Source organism: Lethenteron reissneri, chromosome 69, assembly GCF_015708825.2.
Source record: "Lethenteron reissneri isolate LAM-NWPU_2019-01 chromosome 69, ASM1570882v1, whole genome shotgun sequence".
NCBI classification, from domain to species: Eukaryota; Metazoa; Chordata; class Hyperoartia; order Petromyzontiformes; family Petromyzontidae; genus Lethenteron; species Lethenteron reissneri.
Genome location: NC_083847.1, coordinates 8,207,411 through 8,224,638, shown reverse-complemented (window position 1 = coordinate 8,224,638; position 17,228 = coordinate 8,207,411). Strand labels below are relative to the sequence as shown.

At 55.7% G+C, this 17,228-nt stretch overlaps 1 protein-coding gene across 2 annotated transcripts; it reads left to right on the top strand.

Moving 5' to 3' along the window:
• Positions 1 to 626: 626 nt before the first annotated feature.
• LOC133360577 (heterogeneous nuclear ribonucleoprotein K homolog) lies at positions 627 to 15,310 on the top strand. Of its 2 annotated transcripts, none has more exons than XM_061579378.1 (5): positions 627 to 745; positions 2,260 to 2,292; positions 5,573 to 5,673; positions 9,567 to 9,623; positions 14,908 to 15,310. In XM_061579378.1, exons 1-5 carry the CDS (start codon positions 700 to 702, stop codon positions 15,136 to 15,138), a joined length of 468 nt encoding a protein of 155 aa, XP_061435362.1. In that variant the 5' UTR covers positions 627 to 699; the 3' UTR covers positions 15,139 to 15,310. The 2 variants fall into 2 exon arrangements, with proteins under 2 accessions (XP_061435362.1, XP_061435361.1); XM_061579377.1 differs by having other exon boundaries at positions 2,260 to 2,295.
• The last annotated feature ends 1,918 nt before the right edge of the window (positions 15,311 to 17,228 follow it).

Sequence of the window (17,228 nt, the reverse complement as noted above, 5' to 3'; positions counted from 1 at the left end):
GTCTCAGTGATTAACACTGAACCCTGTGGGAGTCTCAGTGATTAACACTGAACCCTGTGGGAGTCTCAGTGATTAACACTGAACCCTGTGGGAGTCTCAGTGATTAACACTGAACCCTGTGGGAGTCTCAGTGATTAACACTGAACCCTGTGGGAGTCTCAGTGATTAACACTGAACCCTGTGGGAGTCTCAGTGAATCTCTCTCTCTGTCACAGATGGAATTCTTGTCGCCATCGGAGCGACCGTGACTTTTGCTCTTTGCCTCGTCGTAACCGCCACCCACTCACCCACCCACCCACTCACTCACCCACCCACTCACTCACTCACTCACCCACCCACCCACTCACCCACTCACTCACCCACCCACTCACTCACCCACCCACTCACTCACCCACCCACCCACCCACCCACTCACCCACTCACCCACTCACTCACTCACTCACCCACCCACCCACTCACTCACCCACCCACCCACCCACCCACCCACCCACCCACCCACTCACTCACTCACTCACCCACCCACTCACCCACTCACTCACTCACTCACCCACCCACCCACTCACCCACCCACTCACCCACCCACTCACCCACCCACCCCCCCCTCTCTCCCCGTGTCCCACCCCCACACAGATCAGTCAGCGCCTCTCGTCTGTTCGAGTGCTCAGCCCGCCCCGGTCTCACCGAGGATTCCGTTGAGCCATGGAGATGGAGGAAGACAACCAACTTGACAGCGGAGACTCCAACGGTGCCACGCAACTCCACGCAACCCCACGCAAACCCACGCAACTCCACGCAACTCCACGCAACCCGCACGCAACTCCACGCAACACCATGCAACACCACTCAACACCACTCAACCCGCACACAATTCCACATAACATCACGCAACCCGCACGCAACTCCACGCAACTCCACGCAACTCCACGCAACTCCACGCAACTCCACGCAACTCCACGCAACTCCACGCAACTCCACGCACTCCCACGCAACTCCACGCATCCCCACGCAACTCCACGCAACTCCACGCAACTCCACGCAACTCCACGCAACTCCACGCAACTCCACGCAACTCCACGCAACTCCACGCAACTCCACGCAACTCCACGCAACTCCACGCAACTCCACGCAACTCCACGCAACTCCACGCAACTCCACGCAACTCCACGCAACTCCACGCAACTCCACGCAACTCCACGCAACTCCACGCAACTCCACGCAACTCCACGCAACTCCACGCAACTCCACGCAACTCCACGCAACTCCACGCAACTCCACGCAACTCCACGCAACTCCACGCAACTCCACGCAACTCCACGCAACTCCACGCAACTCCACGCAACTCCACGCAACTCCACGCAACTCCACGCAACTCCACGCAACTCCACGCAACTCCACGCAACTCCACGCAACTCCACGCAACTCCACGCAACCTCCACGCAACTCCACGCAACTCCACGCAACTCCACGCAACTCCACCGCAAACTCCACGCAACTCCACGCATCCCCACGCATCCCCACGCATCCCCACGCATCCCCACGCATCCCCACGCATCCCCACGCAAACACCACTCAACCCGCACACAATTCCACATAACATCACGCAACTCCACGCAACTCCACGCAACTCCACGCAACTCCACGCAACTCCACGCAACTCCACGCATCCCACGCAACACCCACTCAACACCACTCAACCCGCACACAATTCCACATAACATCACGCAACCCGCACGCAACTCCACGCAACTCCACGCAAACTCCACGCAACTCCACGCAACTCCACGCAACTCCACGCAACTCCACGCAACTCCACGCAACTCCACGCAACTCCACGCAACTCCACGCATCCCCACGCATCCCCACGCAACACCACTCAACCCGCACACAATTCCACATAACATCACGCAACCCGCACGCAACTCCACGCAACTCCACGCAACTCCACGCAACTCCACGCAACTCCACGCAACTCCACGCAACTCCACGCAACTCCACGCACAGCGGAGAGGCAGTGTGGCGACGCTCACAACTACGAGCCGGGCGGCTGAAACGCAGCAGCGAGTTTGCACGGCGGGTGCCACAGGTTGTCACATCTACCGGTCATCTCGGTCGGCCTCGTGGTGCACCTAGCCTGGCGCGGTGACGTTGCCGGCCACTCGCTGGAGAATGGTGGCGGTTGTGGTTGTTGTTGTGTGTGTGATGTTGTCGTGAGGGTGATGGTTGTTGTTGTTGTTGTGTGCGGGTTTTTCCGTCTCGCAGGGGCGATGGATGCATCACAGGATATCGACGACAGTGGTAAAAGATAGACATACACGCACACACGCGCACACACACAGGCACACACACAGGCACACACACGCACACACACACGCACACACACACGCACACACACAGGCACACACACAGGCACACACACGCACACACGCGCACACAGACAGGCACACAGGCACACGCGCGCACACACACAGACACACACAGATACACACGCACACAGATACACGCACACACGCACAGACACACACAAACACGCACACAGACACACACGCACACACACGCGCACACACAGATACACAAACACGCACACAGATTCACACGCACACACAGACACGCACAGACACACGCACACACACAGACACACACGCAGAAATACACACAGACGCACACGCACGTAGATGCACACAGACACACGCAACCAGATGCACACACGCACAGACACGCACACACAGACGCACGCACGCACGCTCACCCTGCTTTTCATGAGCACGCGACCTCCTGCGTGTCTATCTCCGTGTGTGTCTCTGTGCGTGTCTCTGTGTGTGTCTCTGTGTGTCTCTCTCTGTGTGTCTCTGTGTGTGTCTCTGTGTGTGTCTCTGTGTGTGTCTCTGCGTGTCTCTGTGCGTGTCTCTGTGCGTGTCTCTGTGCGTGTCTCTGTGTGTGTCTCTGTGCGTGTCTCTGTGCGTGTCTCTGTGTGTGTCTCTGTGTGTGTCTCTGTGTGTGTCTCTGCGTGTCTCTCTGTGTGTCTCTGCGTGTCTCTCTGTGTGTCTCTGTGCGTGTCTCTGTGTGTGTCTCTGTGTGTGTCTCTATCTCCGTGTGTGTCTCTGTGTGTCTCTGTGTGTGTCTCTGTGTGTGTCTCTGTGTGTGTCTCTGTGCGTGTCTCTGTGCGTGTCTCTGTGCGTGTCTCTGTGCGTGTCTCTGTGCGTGTCTCTGTGCGTGTCTCTGCGCGTGTCTCTGCGTGCGTCTCTGTGTGTGTCTCTATCTCCGTGTGTGTCTGTGCGTGTCTCTGTGTGTGTCTCTGTGTGTGTCTCTGTGTGTCTCTGTGTGTGTCTCTATCTCCGTGCGTGTCTGTGCGTGTCTCTGCGTGTGTCTCTATATCTCCGTGTGTGTCTCTGTTGTGTGTGTCTCTGTGCGTGTCTCTGTGTGTGTCTCTGTGCGTGTCACCTGTGCGTGTCTCTCTATATCCGTGTGTGTCTCTGTGCGTGTCTCTCTATCTCCGTGCGTGTCTGTGCGTGTCTCTGCGTGTGTCTCTATATCTCCGCGTGTGTCTCTGTTGTGCGTGTCTCTATCTCCGTGTGTGTCTGTGCGTGTCTCTGTGTGTCTCTCTATCTCCGTGTGTGTCTGTGCGTGTCTCTGCGTGTGTCTCTATATCTCCGTGTGTGTCTCTGTGCGTGTCTCTCTATCTCCGTGTGTGTCTGTGCGTGTCTCTGTGTGTGTCTCTATATCTCCGTGTGTGTCTCTGTTGTGTGTGTCTCTGTGCGTGTCTCTGTGTGTGTCTCTGTGCGTGTCACCTGTGCGTGTCTCTATATCTCCGCGTGTGTCTCTGTGCGTGTCTCTCTATCTCCGTGTGTGTCTGTGCGTGTCTCTGTGTGTGTCTCTATATCTCCGCGTGTGTCTCTGTGCGTGTCTCTCTATCTCCGTGTGTGTCTGTGCGTGTCTCTGCGTGTGTCTCTATATCTCCGTGTGTGTCTCTGTGCGTGTCTCTCTATCTCCGTGTGTGTCTGTGCGTGTCTCTGCGTGTGTCTCTATATCTCCGTGTGTGTCTCTGTGCGTGTCTCTCTATCTCCGTGTGTGTCTGTGCGTGTCTCTGCGTGTCTCTATATCTCCGCGTGTGTCTCTGTGCGTGTCTCTGTGTGTGTCTCTGTGCGTGTCACCTGTGCGTGTCTCTATATCTCCGTGTGTGTCTCTGTGCGTGTCTCTCTATCTCCGTGTGTGTCTGTGCGTGTCTCTGCGTGTCTCTATATCTCCGCGTGTGTCTCTGTGCGTGTCTCTGTGTGTGTCTCTGTGCGTGTCACCTGTGCGTGTCTCTATATCTCCGTGTGTGTCTCTGTGCGTGTCTCTCTATCTCCGTGTGTGTCTGTGCGTGTCTCTGCGTGTCTCTATATCTCCGCGTGTGTCTCTGTGCGTGTCTCTGTGCGTGTCTCTGTGCGTGTCACCTGCGTGTGTCTCTATATCTCGGTGTGTGTCTCTGTTGTGCGTGTCTCTCTATCTCCGTGTGTGTCTGTGCGTGTCTCTGCGTGTGTCTCTATCTCCGTGTGTGTCTCTGTGCGTGTCTCTCTATCTCCGTGTGTGTCTGTGCGTGTCTCTGCGTGTGTCTCTATATCTCCGTGTGTGTCTCTGTGCGTGTCTCTCTATCTCCGTGTGTGTCTGTGCGTGTCTCTGCGTGTGTCTCTATATCTCCGTGTGTGTCTCTGTGCGTGTCTCTCTATCTCCGTGTGTGTCTGTGCGTGTCTCTGCGTGTGTCTCTATATCTCCGTGTGTGTCTCTGTGCGTGTCTCTCTATCTCCGTGTGTGTCTGTGCGTGTCTCTGCGTGTGTCTCTATATCTCCGTGTGTGTCTCTGTGCGTGTCTCTCTATCTCCGTGTGTGTCTGTGCGTGTCTCTGCGTGTGTCTCTATATCTCCGCGTGTGTCTCTGTTGTGCGTGTCTCTCTATCTCCGTGCGTGTCTGTGCGTGTCTCTGCGTGTGTTTCTATATCTCCGTGTGTGTCTCTGTGCGTGTCTCTCTATCTCCGTGCGTGTCTGTGCGTGTCTCTGCGTGTGTCTCTATATCTCCGTGTGTGTCTCTGTGCGTGTCTCTCTATCTCCGTGCGTGTCTGTGCGTGTCTCTGCGTGTGTCTCTATATCTCCGTGTGTGTCTCTGTGCGTGTCTCTCTATCTCCGTGTGTGTCTGTGCGTGTCTCTGCGTGTGTCTCTATCTCCGTGTGTGTCTGTGCGTGTCTCTGCGTGTGTCTCTATATCTCCGTGTGTGTCTGTGTGTGTCTCTGTGTGTGTCTCTATCTCCGTGTGTGTCTGTGCGTGTCTCTGCGTGTCTCTATATCTCCGCGTGTGTCTCTGTGCGTGTCTCTGTGCGTGTCTCTGTGCGTGTCACCTGCGTGTGTCTCTATATCTCGGTGTGTGTCTCTGTTGTGCGTGTCTCTCTATCTCCGTGTGTGTCTGTGCGTGTCTCTGCGTGTCTCTATATCTCCGCGTGTGTCTCTGTGCGTGTCTCTGTGCGTGTCTCTGTGCGTGTCACCTGCGTGTGTCTCTATATCTCCGCGTGTGTCTCTGTTGTGCGTGTCTCCGCGCGCGTGCACGAAGGCAAACGCCCTGCGGAGGACTCCGGAGAGGAACAGTCGACCAAGCGGTCGCGCAACAACGACGACTCCCGCGTCGAACTGCGTGTGCTCATGCAGAGCAGGGTAAGACGTTCGCTGGGGAGATGTTGACTACCTCGCCTGGTACGCAGGAGGTCGTGTGCTCGTGCAGAACAGGACGAGATACTCGCTGGGGAGATGTTGACTACCTCGCCTGGTACGCAGGAGGTCGTGTGCTCATGCAGAACAGGGCGAGATGCTCGCTGGGGAGATGTTGACTACCTCGCCTGGTACGCAGGAGGTCGTGTGCTCATGCAGAACAGGGCGAGATGCTCGCCGGGGAGATGTTGACTACCTCGCCTGGTACGCAGGAAGTCGTGTGCTCATGCAGAACAGGGCGAGATACTCGCTGGGGAGATGTTGACTACCTCGCCTGGTACGCAGGAGGTCGTGTGCTCGTGCAGAACAGGGCGAGATACTCGCTGGGGAGATGTTGACTACCTCGCCTGGTACGCAGGAGGTCGTGTGCTCATGCAGAACAGGGCGAGACACTCGCTGGGGAGATGTTGACTACCTCGCCTGGTACGCAGGAGGTCGTGTGCTCATGCAGAACAGGGCGAGATACTCGCTGGGGAGATGTTGACTACCTCGCCTGGTACGCAGGAGGTCGTGTGCTCATGCAGAACAGGGTGAGATACTCGCCCGGGAGATGTTGACTACCTCGCCTGGTACGCAGGAGGTCGTGTGCTCATGCAGAACAGGGTGAGATGCTCGCCGGGGAGATGTTGACTACCTCGCCTGGTACGCAGGAAGTCGTGTGCTCATGCAGAACAGGGCGAGATACTCGCTGGGGAGATGTTGACTACCTCGCCTGGTACGCAGGAGGTCGTGTGCTCGTGCAGAACAGGGCGAGATACTCGCTGGGGAGATGTTGACTACCTCGCCTGGTACGCAGGAGGTCGTGTGCTCATGCAGAACAGGGCGAGACACTCGCTGGGGAGATGTTGACTACCTCGCCTGGTACGCAGGAGGTCGTGTGCTCATGCAGAACAGGGTGAGACACTCGCTGGGGAGATGTTGACTACCTCACCTGGTACGCAGGAGGTCGTGTGCTCGTGCAGAACAGGGCGAGATACTCGCTGGGGAGATGTTGACTACCTCGCCTGGTACGCAGGAGGTCGTGTGCTCATGCAGAACAGGGCGAGATGTTCGCTGGGGAGATGTTGACTACCTCGCCTGGTACGCAGGAGGTCGTGTGCTCATGCAGAACAGGGTGAGCTACTCGCTGGGGAGATGTTGACTACCTCACCTGGTACGCAGGAGGTCGTGTGCTCATGCAGAACAGGGTGAGCTACTCGCTGGGGAGATGTTGACTACCTCACCTGGTACGCAGGAGGTCGTGTGCTCATGCAGAACAGGGTGAGACACTCGCTGGGGAGATGTTGACTACCTCGCCTGGTACGCAGGAGGTCGTGTGCTCATGCAGAACAGGGTGAGCTACTCGCTGGGGAGATGTTGACTACCTCGCCTGGTACGCAGGAGGTCGTGTGCTCATGCAGAACAGGGTGAGCTACTCGCTGGGGAGATGTTGACTACCTCACCTGGTACGCAGGAGGTCGTGTGCTCATGCAGAACAGGGTGAGACACTCGCTGGGGAGATGTTGACTACCTCGCCTGGTACGCAGGAGGTCGCGGTGATTCCCAGTGGATAGGGGATGTTGACTATCTCGCCTGGTACACAGGAGGTCGTGGTGGTCCTTAGCTACTTGCTTTGTGACAGCCAAAAGTCTCTTCTGGACAAAAGAACTCAGAATCTGAGTGGGAAATTGCCTCGTGAAAAATCTCGGCTTAAGGCTTTCGTGATTGAATAAAAAATAAAATGTAATTTTAAAAAAAATATTATTTAACCTCGTGAAACATTAAAATAGTTTATCTCTCATAGTTTTTTTGGGTGAAGTCGCGTGTGTAGAAATGAAATGAAAATGTAATGAAATTAAATTCAAATAAATCACGACGTTTCGAACGCAACGCAATCATCATCATGAAACGCACACGGAGATCATCATCATGATGAGCGCTTGTGTTGCGTTTGCAACGTCGTGATTTATTTAAGTTTTATTTATTTTATTTCTACATCTGCGACTTCACCGAGAAAAACCAACGCGTATAATCTCTGCAGTCACGAAAAGCTTCAATTCTAGATTAGTTTTTTTTTATTTTTCTATCTCTGAGAAGAATACAACCTCGTGAAACATTTAAAATATCTTCTTGGTTCTTTCGGTAAAGTCGTCACGTAGAAGGGAAGTAATAAAATAATAAAAATAAAACATAACAAAATTCTCACGACGTTTCGGCCACAACGCAAGCAGCCGTCCTCAGGTGAAGAACAGGTCTGTCGGGGAGACTTTTATGATTTCCCTTCTACGTGACGACTTTACCGAAAGAACCAAGAAGATGAATCCCTGCAGTCACGAAAGAAGCTTTAAATCGAGAACTATTTTATTAAGTTTGATTTTTAAATCCTTTATATTAAGTTCGCTCGCTTGCTTGCGTGCTTGCGTGCTTGCGTGCTTGCTTGCTTGCTTAGGACCGTGCAAATCTTTCGGTCGTTTTTTAACCCACTTCCCGTGATCCAATCGAGCTGACATTTTGCACACAGACTCGTTGTGCGTGACAATGCATTTTCGTGAACATTTTTTTCCAAAATGTTACACTTTTTATGACAAAAATATTATATTTAATTACCAATTGCTTAATGGTGCAATGCAATCATCTGACCCATAGGTGGCAGCCATCTCAAGCCAGAGGACGAGAGGACTCTAGCCACCACGCATATAAAGGATTTAGAGTGAAACACTTTGTTTTAATGGGTTATACTTATTTAATCCTTTATATTAAGTTCACTTGCTTGCTTGCGACCGTGCAAATCTTTCGGTCGTTTTTTAACCCACTTCCCGTGATCCAATCGAGCTGACATTTTGCACACAGACTCGTTGTGCGTGACAATTAATGTTCGTGAACATTTTTTTCAAAATTTCACACTGTTTAGGGAAAACAAATTAAATATTTGATTACCAATTGCTTGATACTGGCAGACAATCATCTGACCCATAGGTGGCAGCCATCTCAAGCCAGAGGACGAGAGGACTCTAGCCGCCACGCATATAAAGGATTTAGAGTGAAAAACTTTGTTTTTACGGGTTATACTTATTATTCTTTATTTCTTCCCTTCTACGTGACGACTTTACCGAAAGAACCAAGATGATGAATCCGTGCTGGAGTCACGAAAGAAGCTTTAAATCGAGAACTATTTAATTATGTTTTATTATTTTATTATTTCCCTTCTACGCGGCGACTTTACCGAAAGAACCAAGTAGATGAATCTGTGCTGGAGTCACGAAAGAAGCTTTAAATCGAGAACTATTTTTTTATTTTTTATTATTTTATTATTTCCCTTCTACGCGACGACTTTACCGAAAGAACCAAGTAGATGAATCCCTGCTGGAGTCACGAAAGAAGCTTTAAATCGAGACATTTAAACGAGTTTCTCTCCATCACTGTCCATCACACCTTCTCCCTAGCGTTGTTCCCGCTGTGGCGCAGGGTCCGCTTTTCGGCATTGTCTTCTCCATTTGGCTCGGTCCAGGGCATCTTCAGGGGATGCGTTGACCGTCTTCACGTCTTCCTTTATTCGGTCAATCATCCATCGCTTCTTCGGACGTCCGCGTGGACGGCGACCCTCTGGCTCAATACGCACGGCAGTCTTGGCCACCGATGACTCTTCACTTCGCATCACGTGGCCGTAGCACCGAAGCCTTGCCTCGAGCATCTTGTCCGCAATGGGGGTGCCACACCAAGTCGCTTGCGAACGTCTTCGTTCCTGACACAATCCCATCGAGTGAGCCCGAGGCTCCATCTGAGCGTCCTCATCCATCACACCACAGTGATTTAATCGGACCCTCCCCTCCCCCCCTCTGCTCTCTCCGTGCGTGCTGCAGAACGCCGGAGCTGTGATCGGTAAGGGAGGGAAACACATCAAGGCTCTGCGTGCCGACGTAAGTCACACACGCTAAGCACACGCCAAGCACACGCTAAGCACACGCTGGCTAGTAAACCACGCGGGTCTTTCCCGCAGCCACTAGGGGCGTGAGGATGTCGGCCACATTTTGTGTCGCGAGTTTTGCCACCACCGCCCCATCTACCACTACCACATCCACCACCACCACCACATCCACCACCACCACATCCACCACCACATCCACCACCACATCCACCACTACATCCACCACCACATCCACCACCACCACATCCACCACCACCACATCCACCACCACCACATCCACCACTACATCCACCACCACCACATCCACCACCACCACATCCACCACCACCACATCCACCACCACCACATCCACCACCACCACATCCACCACCACCACATCCCAACCACCACCACATCCCACCACATCCACCACCACATCCACCACCACCACATCCACCACTACATCCACCACATCCACCACTACATCCACCACCACCACATCCACCACATCCACCACCACCACATCCACCACCACCACATCCACCACCACCACATCCACCACCACCACATCCACCACCTCCACCACCACATCCACCACCACATCCACCACCACCACATCCACCACCACATCCACCACTGGGCCACAAAGGGAATTGGCTTTGAAGGCATTTGCCGATTTAGTAGGATCGTTACGGATCGCTCGCTAGACTACTCGCTCAACCACTCACTCGCCCGCTCACTCGCACGCTCACCCACCCACTCGCCCGCTCAGTCACCCGCTCACTCGCTCGCCCGCTTGCCCGCTCACTCACCCACTCACTCACCTGCTCGCTCATCCACTTAACCACTCACCCGCTCACTAAACTCCTCACTAAACCACTCGACCACCCACCCAGTCGCCCACCTACTTACCCACCCACTCACTCACACACCCACACGCTCACTCACCCACTCACTCACACACCCATCCACTCACTCACTCACCCATCCACTCACTCACCCACTCACTCACACACCCATCCACTCACTCACTCACCCATCCACTCACTCACCCACTCACTCACACACCCATCCACTCACTCACTCACCCATCCACTCACTCACCCACTCACCCACTCACTCACCCACTCACCCACCCACTCACTCACACACCCACTCACTCACCCACTCACCCACCCACTCACTCACCCACCCATCCACTCACCCACTCACCCACTCACTCACTCACCCATCCACTCACTCACCCACTCACCCACTCACTCACCCACTCACCCACCCACTCACCCACTCACCCACTCACTCACCCACTCACCCACCCACTCACTCACCCACTCACCCACTCACTCACCCACTCACCCACCCACTCACCCACTCACCCATCCACTCACTCACCCACTCACCCACTCACTCACCCACTCACCCACCCACTCACTCACACACTCACCCACTCACCCATCCACTCACTCACCCACTCACTCACCCACTCACCCACCCACTCACTCACCCACTCACCCACTCACTCACCCACTCACCCACCCACTCACTCACACACCCACTCACCCACCCACTCACTCACCCACTCACCCACTCACTCACCCACTCACCCACCCACTCACTCACACACCCACTCACCCACCCACTCACTCACCCACTCACCCACCCACTCACTCACCCACTCACCCACTCACTCACCCACTCACCCACCCACTCACTCACACACCCACTCACCCACCCACTCACTCACCCACTCACCCACTCACTCACCCACTCACCCACTCACCCACTCACTCACCCACTCACCCACCCACTCACTCACCCACTCACCCACTCACTCACCCACTCACCCACCCACTCACTCACACACCCACACGCTCACTCACTTCCTCACCCACTCAATTATCCGCCCACCCAAACGACCGCCCTAACCCATCCACTCACTCACCCACCCACCAAAATTCGCCCACTCACCCACCCACTGTCCCACCCACTCACCCTAACCCATCCACTCACTCACCCATCAACTCACTCACCCACTCACCCACCCACTCACTCACCCATCCACTCACTCACCCACCCATCCACTCACTCACTCACCCACTCACCCACTCACACACCCACTCACTCACCCACCCATCCACTCACTCACCCACTCACTCACTCACTCACCCACTCACTCACCCACTCACCCACCCACTCACACACCCACTCACCCACTCACCCACCCACCCACTCACCCACCCACTCACCCACTCACTCACTCACCCACTCACACACCCACTCACCCACTCACACACCCACTCACACACCCACCCACTCACCCATTCACCCACTCACACACCCACTCACTCACCCACTCACCCACTCACACACCCACTCACTCACCCACTCACCCACTCACACACCCACTCACTCACCCACTCACCCACTCACACACCCACTCACTCACCCACTCACCCTAACCCATCCACTCACTCACCCACTCACCCTAACCCATCCACTCACTCACCCACTCACCCACCCACTCACACACCCACTCACCCACTCACCCACCCACTCACTCACCCACTCACCCACTCACACACCCACTCACCCACTCACACACCCACTCACTCGCCCACTCACCCACTCACACACCCACCCACTCACCCACTCACCCACTCACCCACTCACACGCCCACTCACACACCCACTCACTCACCCACTCACCCACTCACCCACTCACACACCCACTCACCCACTCACTCACCCACTCACTCACACACCCACTCACCCACTCACACACCCACTCACTCGCCCACTCACCCACTCACACACCCACCCACTCACCCACTCACCCACTCACCCACTCACACGCCCACTCACACACCCACTCACACACCCACTCACCCACTCACACACCCACTCACTCACCCACTCACCCTAACCCATCCACTCACTCACCCACTCACACACCCACTCACACACCCACTCACCCACTCACCCACCCACTCACTCACCCACTCACCCACTCACACACCCACTCACCCACTCACACACCCACTCACTCGCCCACTCACCCACTCACACACCCACCCACTCACCCACTCACCCACTCACCCACTCACACGCCCACTCACTCACCCACTCACCCACTCACCCACTCACACACCCACTCACTCACCCACCCACTCACCCACTCACACACCCACTCACTCACCCACTCACCCTAACCCATCCACTCACTCACCCACTCACTCACCCACTCACTCACCCACTCACTCACTCACCCACCCACTCACACACTCACACACCCACTCACCCCACCCACTCACTCACCCACTCACCCTAACCCATCCACTCACTCACCCACTCACTCACCCACTCACCCACCCACTCACTCACCCACTCACACACCCACTCACCCACTCACACACCCACTCACCCACTCACCCACTCACCCACCCACTCACTCACCCACCCACTCACTCACCCACCCACTCACTCACCCACTCACCCACCCACTCACTCACCCACTCACACACCCACTCACTCACCCACTCACTCACCCACTCACTCACCCACTCACTCACCCACTCACCCACCCACTCACTCACCCACCCACTCACCCACTCACTCACCCACTCACACACCCACTCACTCACTCATCCTCCCACTCATCCACCCACCCACCAAAATCCGCCCACTCTATGAATACTTAATGCCCTTCTCCCCACCAGCCCCCCCCCTTCCCCCCACGCCACCCCTTGCCCCTCAGCCCCCCACCACCACCACCCCCCACAGCACCCCCACAGCGCCACCCACAGCACCCCCCACAGCACCACCACCACCACCCCCCACAGCACCACCACCACCACCCCCCACAGCGCCACCACCACCCACAGCGCCACCCACAGCACCACCCACGCGACTGAGCAGCGCTGACTCGCCACCCGAATAAACCGGCGACAAGAGTTGCCCACTCGCCCCGGGGCCTCCTGCACAGGTTCCACGTAGGGGGGGGGGCGGTGGTGTTCTCACGGCCTAACGAAGAAACAACGTCGCGTGTCTAAAGAAGTGTGCGCGTGTGTGCGTGCGTGTGTGCGTGTGTGCGCGTGTGTGCGTGCGTGTGTGCGCGTGTGTGCGTGCGTGTGTGTTGTGTTCTGTGGTATCTCCCTCCCCTCCTCTCTCACCCCCCCCTCCTCTGAACTCCCACCACCCTGCCCCACCCGCCCACCCACCCACCTTCCCGCCCAGCAAACAAAAAAATCCCCACCCACTCAACCACCCACTCACTCACTCGCTCACTCACCCACTCACCCACTCACTCACTCGCTCACTCACCCACTCACTCACTCGCTCACTCACCCACCCACTCAACCACCTATTCACCCACTCACCCACCCATTCACTCACTCACCCACCCACTCACCCACCCACTCACCCACTCACTCACCCACCCACTCACTCACCCACCCACTCAACCACCTATTCACTCACCCACCCATTCACCCACCCACTCACTCACCCACCCACTCACCCACCTATTCACTCACTCACCCACCCATTCACCCACTCACTCACCCACCCACCCACTCACCCACCTATTCACTCACCCATCCACTCACCCACTCACTCACCCACCCACTCACCCACTCACTCACCCACCCACTCACCCACCCACTCAACCACCCACTCAACCACCCACTCAACCACCCACTCAACCACCCACTCAACCACCCACTCAACCACCCACTCACTCAACCACTCAACCACTCACCCACCTACTCACCAACCCACCCACCAACCAACAACTACTCCCCCCTCTCCAACCCCCTTCTCCCCCTCCCACCACCACCACCACCACTCTGTGATGGGTGGTGACCTCCAAACCTCCCGCCCACCCCCCCAATGGCCTCCAACAACGGGCCCCCCCCCCCCACCACCACCACCACCACCACCACCTCCACCCACTGGGCCTGACAACTCGAACCTGCAAACTACAACCGCCACCAACAAACCAACCTCCCCACCAACCACCCACCCACCAATCCCCGTGGGGGATGTGTGTGTGGCGGGGTTTGTTGTGGTGGGGCCTTGCCTTGCCCGCCCGCCTGGCCTGCCCCGCCTGGCCCCGCCTGGCCTGCCCCGCCTGGCCTGCCCCGCCTGGCCCCGCCTGGCCCCGCCTGGCCTGCCCCGCCTGGCCCCGCCTGGCCCTGCCTGCCCGCCCGCCCGGCATTGCCTGGCCCTGCCCGGCCCTGCCCTGCCCTGCCTGGCCCGGCCCTGCCCTGCCTGGCACTGCCCTATCCGACCAACCACAGTACAATGCCACCATTACAGTTCCTGACAGCAGTGGTCCCGAGCGGTATGTTGTTATGTTGCACGCGTGTCCTGCCTGTCTGTCTGTCTGTCTGCGTGCGTGTGTGTGTGTCTATCGACTTGCGCGCGTGTGTGTCTCTCTACACGTGTGTGGGGGGGCGGTAGCGTTGGATCGGCGGTTACGAATAGAGGCCGGTCGAAACTTGAGTTGGCTGTTGCGGTGGTGGTGGTGACGGTGGTGATGTGGTGAACGTCGCCAGCTGCTTGGGGTAGAGAGACAAAGGCGGCCGGGCGTGGTGCTGGCCACCCACCCCCTCGTGTGCCACTGTGCCGGTAGCCTTCATAGGTGCTACTCGCTAACAGCACTTGCCCCTACAGCCCTGCTAGAGGCTACCTGGGGCAGCTTTGTCTGTGTGTGTGTATCATAGGCAGTGCTGCTGCTACTCGCCACTCACAGCCCTTGCCCCTACAGCCCTGCTAGAGGCTACCTGGGGCAGCTTTGTCTACTACTCGCTAAACACAGCAGTCTTTGTTAGAGGCTACACCAGGGGAGGTGGTGGAGGTGAGTTGTTGTCTGTGTGTGTGTCTGTGCGTGTGTGCGTGTGTGTGTCTGTGCGTGTGCGTGTCTGTTTGTGTGCGTGTCTGTTTGTGTGCGTGTCCGTTTGTGTGCGTGTGTGTCTGTGCGTCTACGTGTGTGTCTGTGCGTCTACGTGTGTGTCTGTGCGTCTACGTGTGTGTCTGTGCGTCTACGTGTGTGTCTGTGCGTCTGTGTGCGTGCGTCTGTGTGTGTCTGTGCGTCTACGTGTGTGTCTGTGTGTGTGTGTCTGTGCGTGCGTGTGTCTGTGTGCGTATGTCTGTGTGTGTGTGTTTGCTGTGTGTGTGTCTGTGTGTGTGTGCGTGTGTTTGCTGTGTGTGTGTCTGTGTGTGTGTGCGTGTGTTTGCTGTGTGTGTGTGTGTTTGCTGTGTCTGTGTGTGTGTGTCTGTGTGTGTGTTTGCTGTGTGTGTGTCTGTGTGTCTGTGTGTGTGTCTGTGTGTGTGTCTGTGTGTGTGTCTGTGTGTGTGTCTGTGCGTCTGTGTGTGTGTGTCTGTGCGTGCGTGTGTCTGTGTGTGTGTGTCTGTGTGCGTGTGTTTGATGTGTGTCTGTGTGTGTGTGTTTTCTGTGTGTGTGTGCGTGTGTTTGCTGTGTGTGTCTGTGTGTGTGTGCGTGTGTTTGCTGTGTCTGTGTGTTTGCTGTGTCTGTGTGTGTGTGTCTGTGTGTGTGTTTGCTGTGTCTGTGTGTGTGTGTGTTTGCTGTGTGTGTGTTTGCTGTGTGTGTGTTTGCTGTGTCGTGTGTGTGTGTGTGTCTGTGTGTGTCTGTGTGTGTGTGTGTCTGTGTGTGTGTGTGTCTGTGTTTGCTGTGTGTGTGTCTGTGTGTGTGTGTGTGTGTCTGTGTGTGTGTGTGTGTCTGTGTGTGTCTGTGTGTGTGTGTGTGTGTCTGTGTGTGTCTGTGTGTGTGTGTGTGTCTGTGTGTGTGTCTGTGTGTGTGTGTTTGCTGTGTGGGGGAGCGGTGGTGCAAGTGGTTCGATTTCCCGTCCACGGCCGACAGCAATGGCGGTGCAAATCTGAACCCCCCCCCCCCACCTCGTACCCTCGCCCCACCTCTAGGTAGACTCGGCCCTAACTAAGTACCTGGTGTAGCGTGCCGCAGTGCCGGGCTCTGCCGGGGTGCCGATGCTCGTGACGGAAAGTTGTGTCGTGTTAGGGGGGTGACCCACGGGGGACTTGTGTGTTTGTGTGTGTGGGAGGCTGTCAACCGCCGACACTAGCCCAGCCACCATCACTACCACTACAGCTACTACTACAGCTACTACACAACTACTAGCACAGCTACTACCACAACTACTAGCACAACTACCACTACTACACAACTACTAGCACAGCTACTACTACAGCTACTATCACAACTACTACTACAGCTACTATCACAACTACTACTACAGCTACTATCACAACTACTACTACAGCTACTAGCACAACCACTACTACACAACTACTAGCACAACTACTACTACAGCTACTATCACAACTACTACTACAGCTACTATCACAACTACTACTACAGCTACTATCACAACTACTACTACAGCTACTATCACAACTACTACTACAGCTACTATCACAACTACTACTACAGCTACTATCACAACTACTACTACAGCTACTATCACAACTACCACCACTACTACCACAACCACCACAACTACTAGCACAACTACTAGCACAACTACTACAGCTACTACACAACTACTACCACTACAACTACCACCACTTCTACCACAACTAC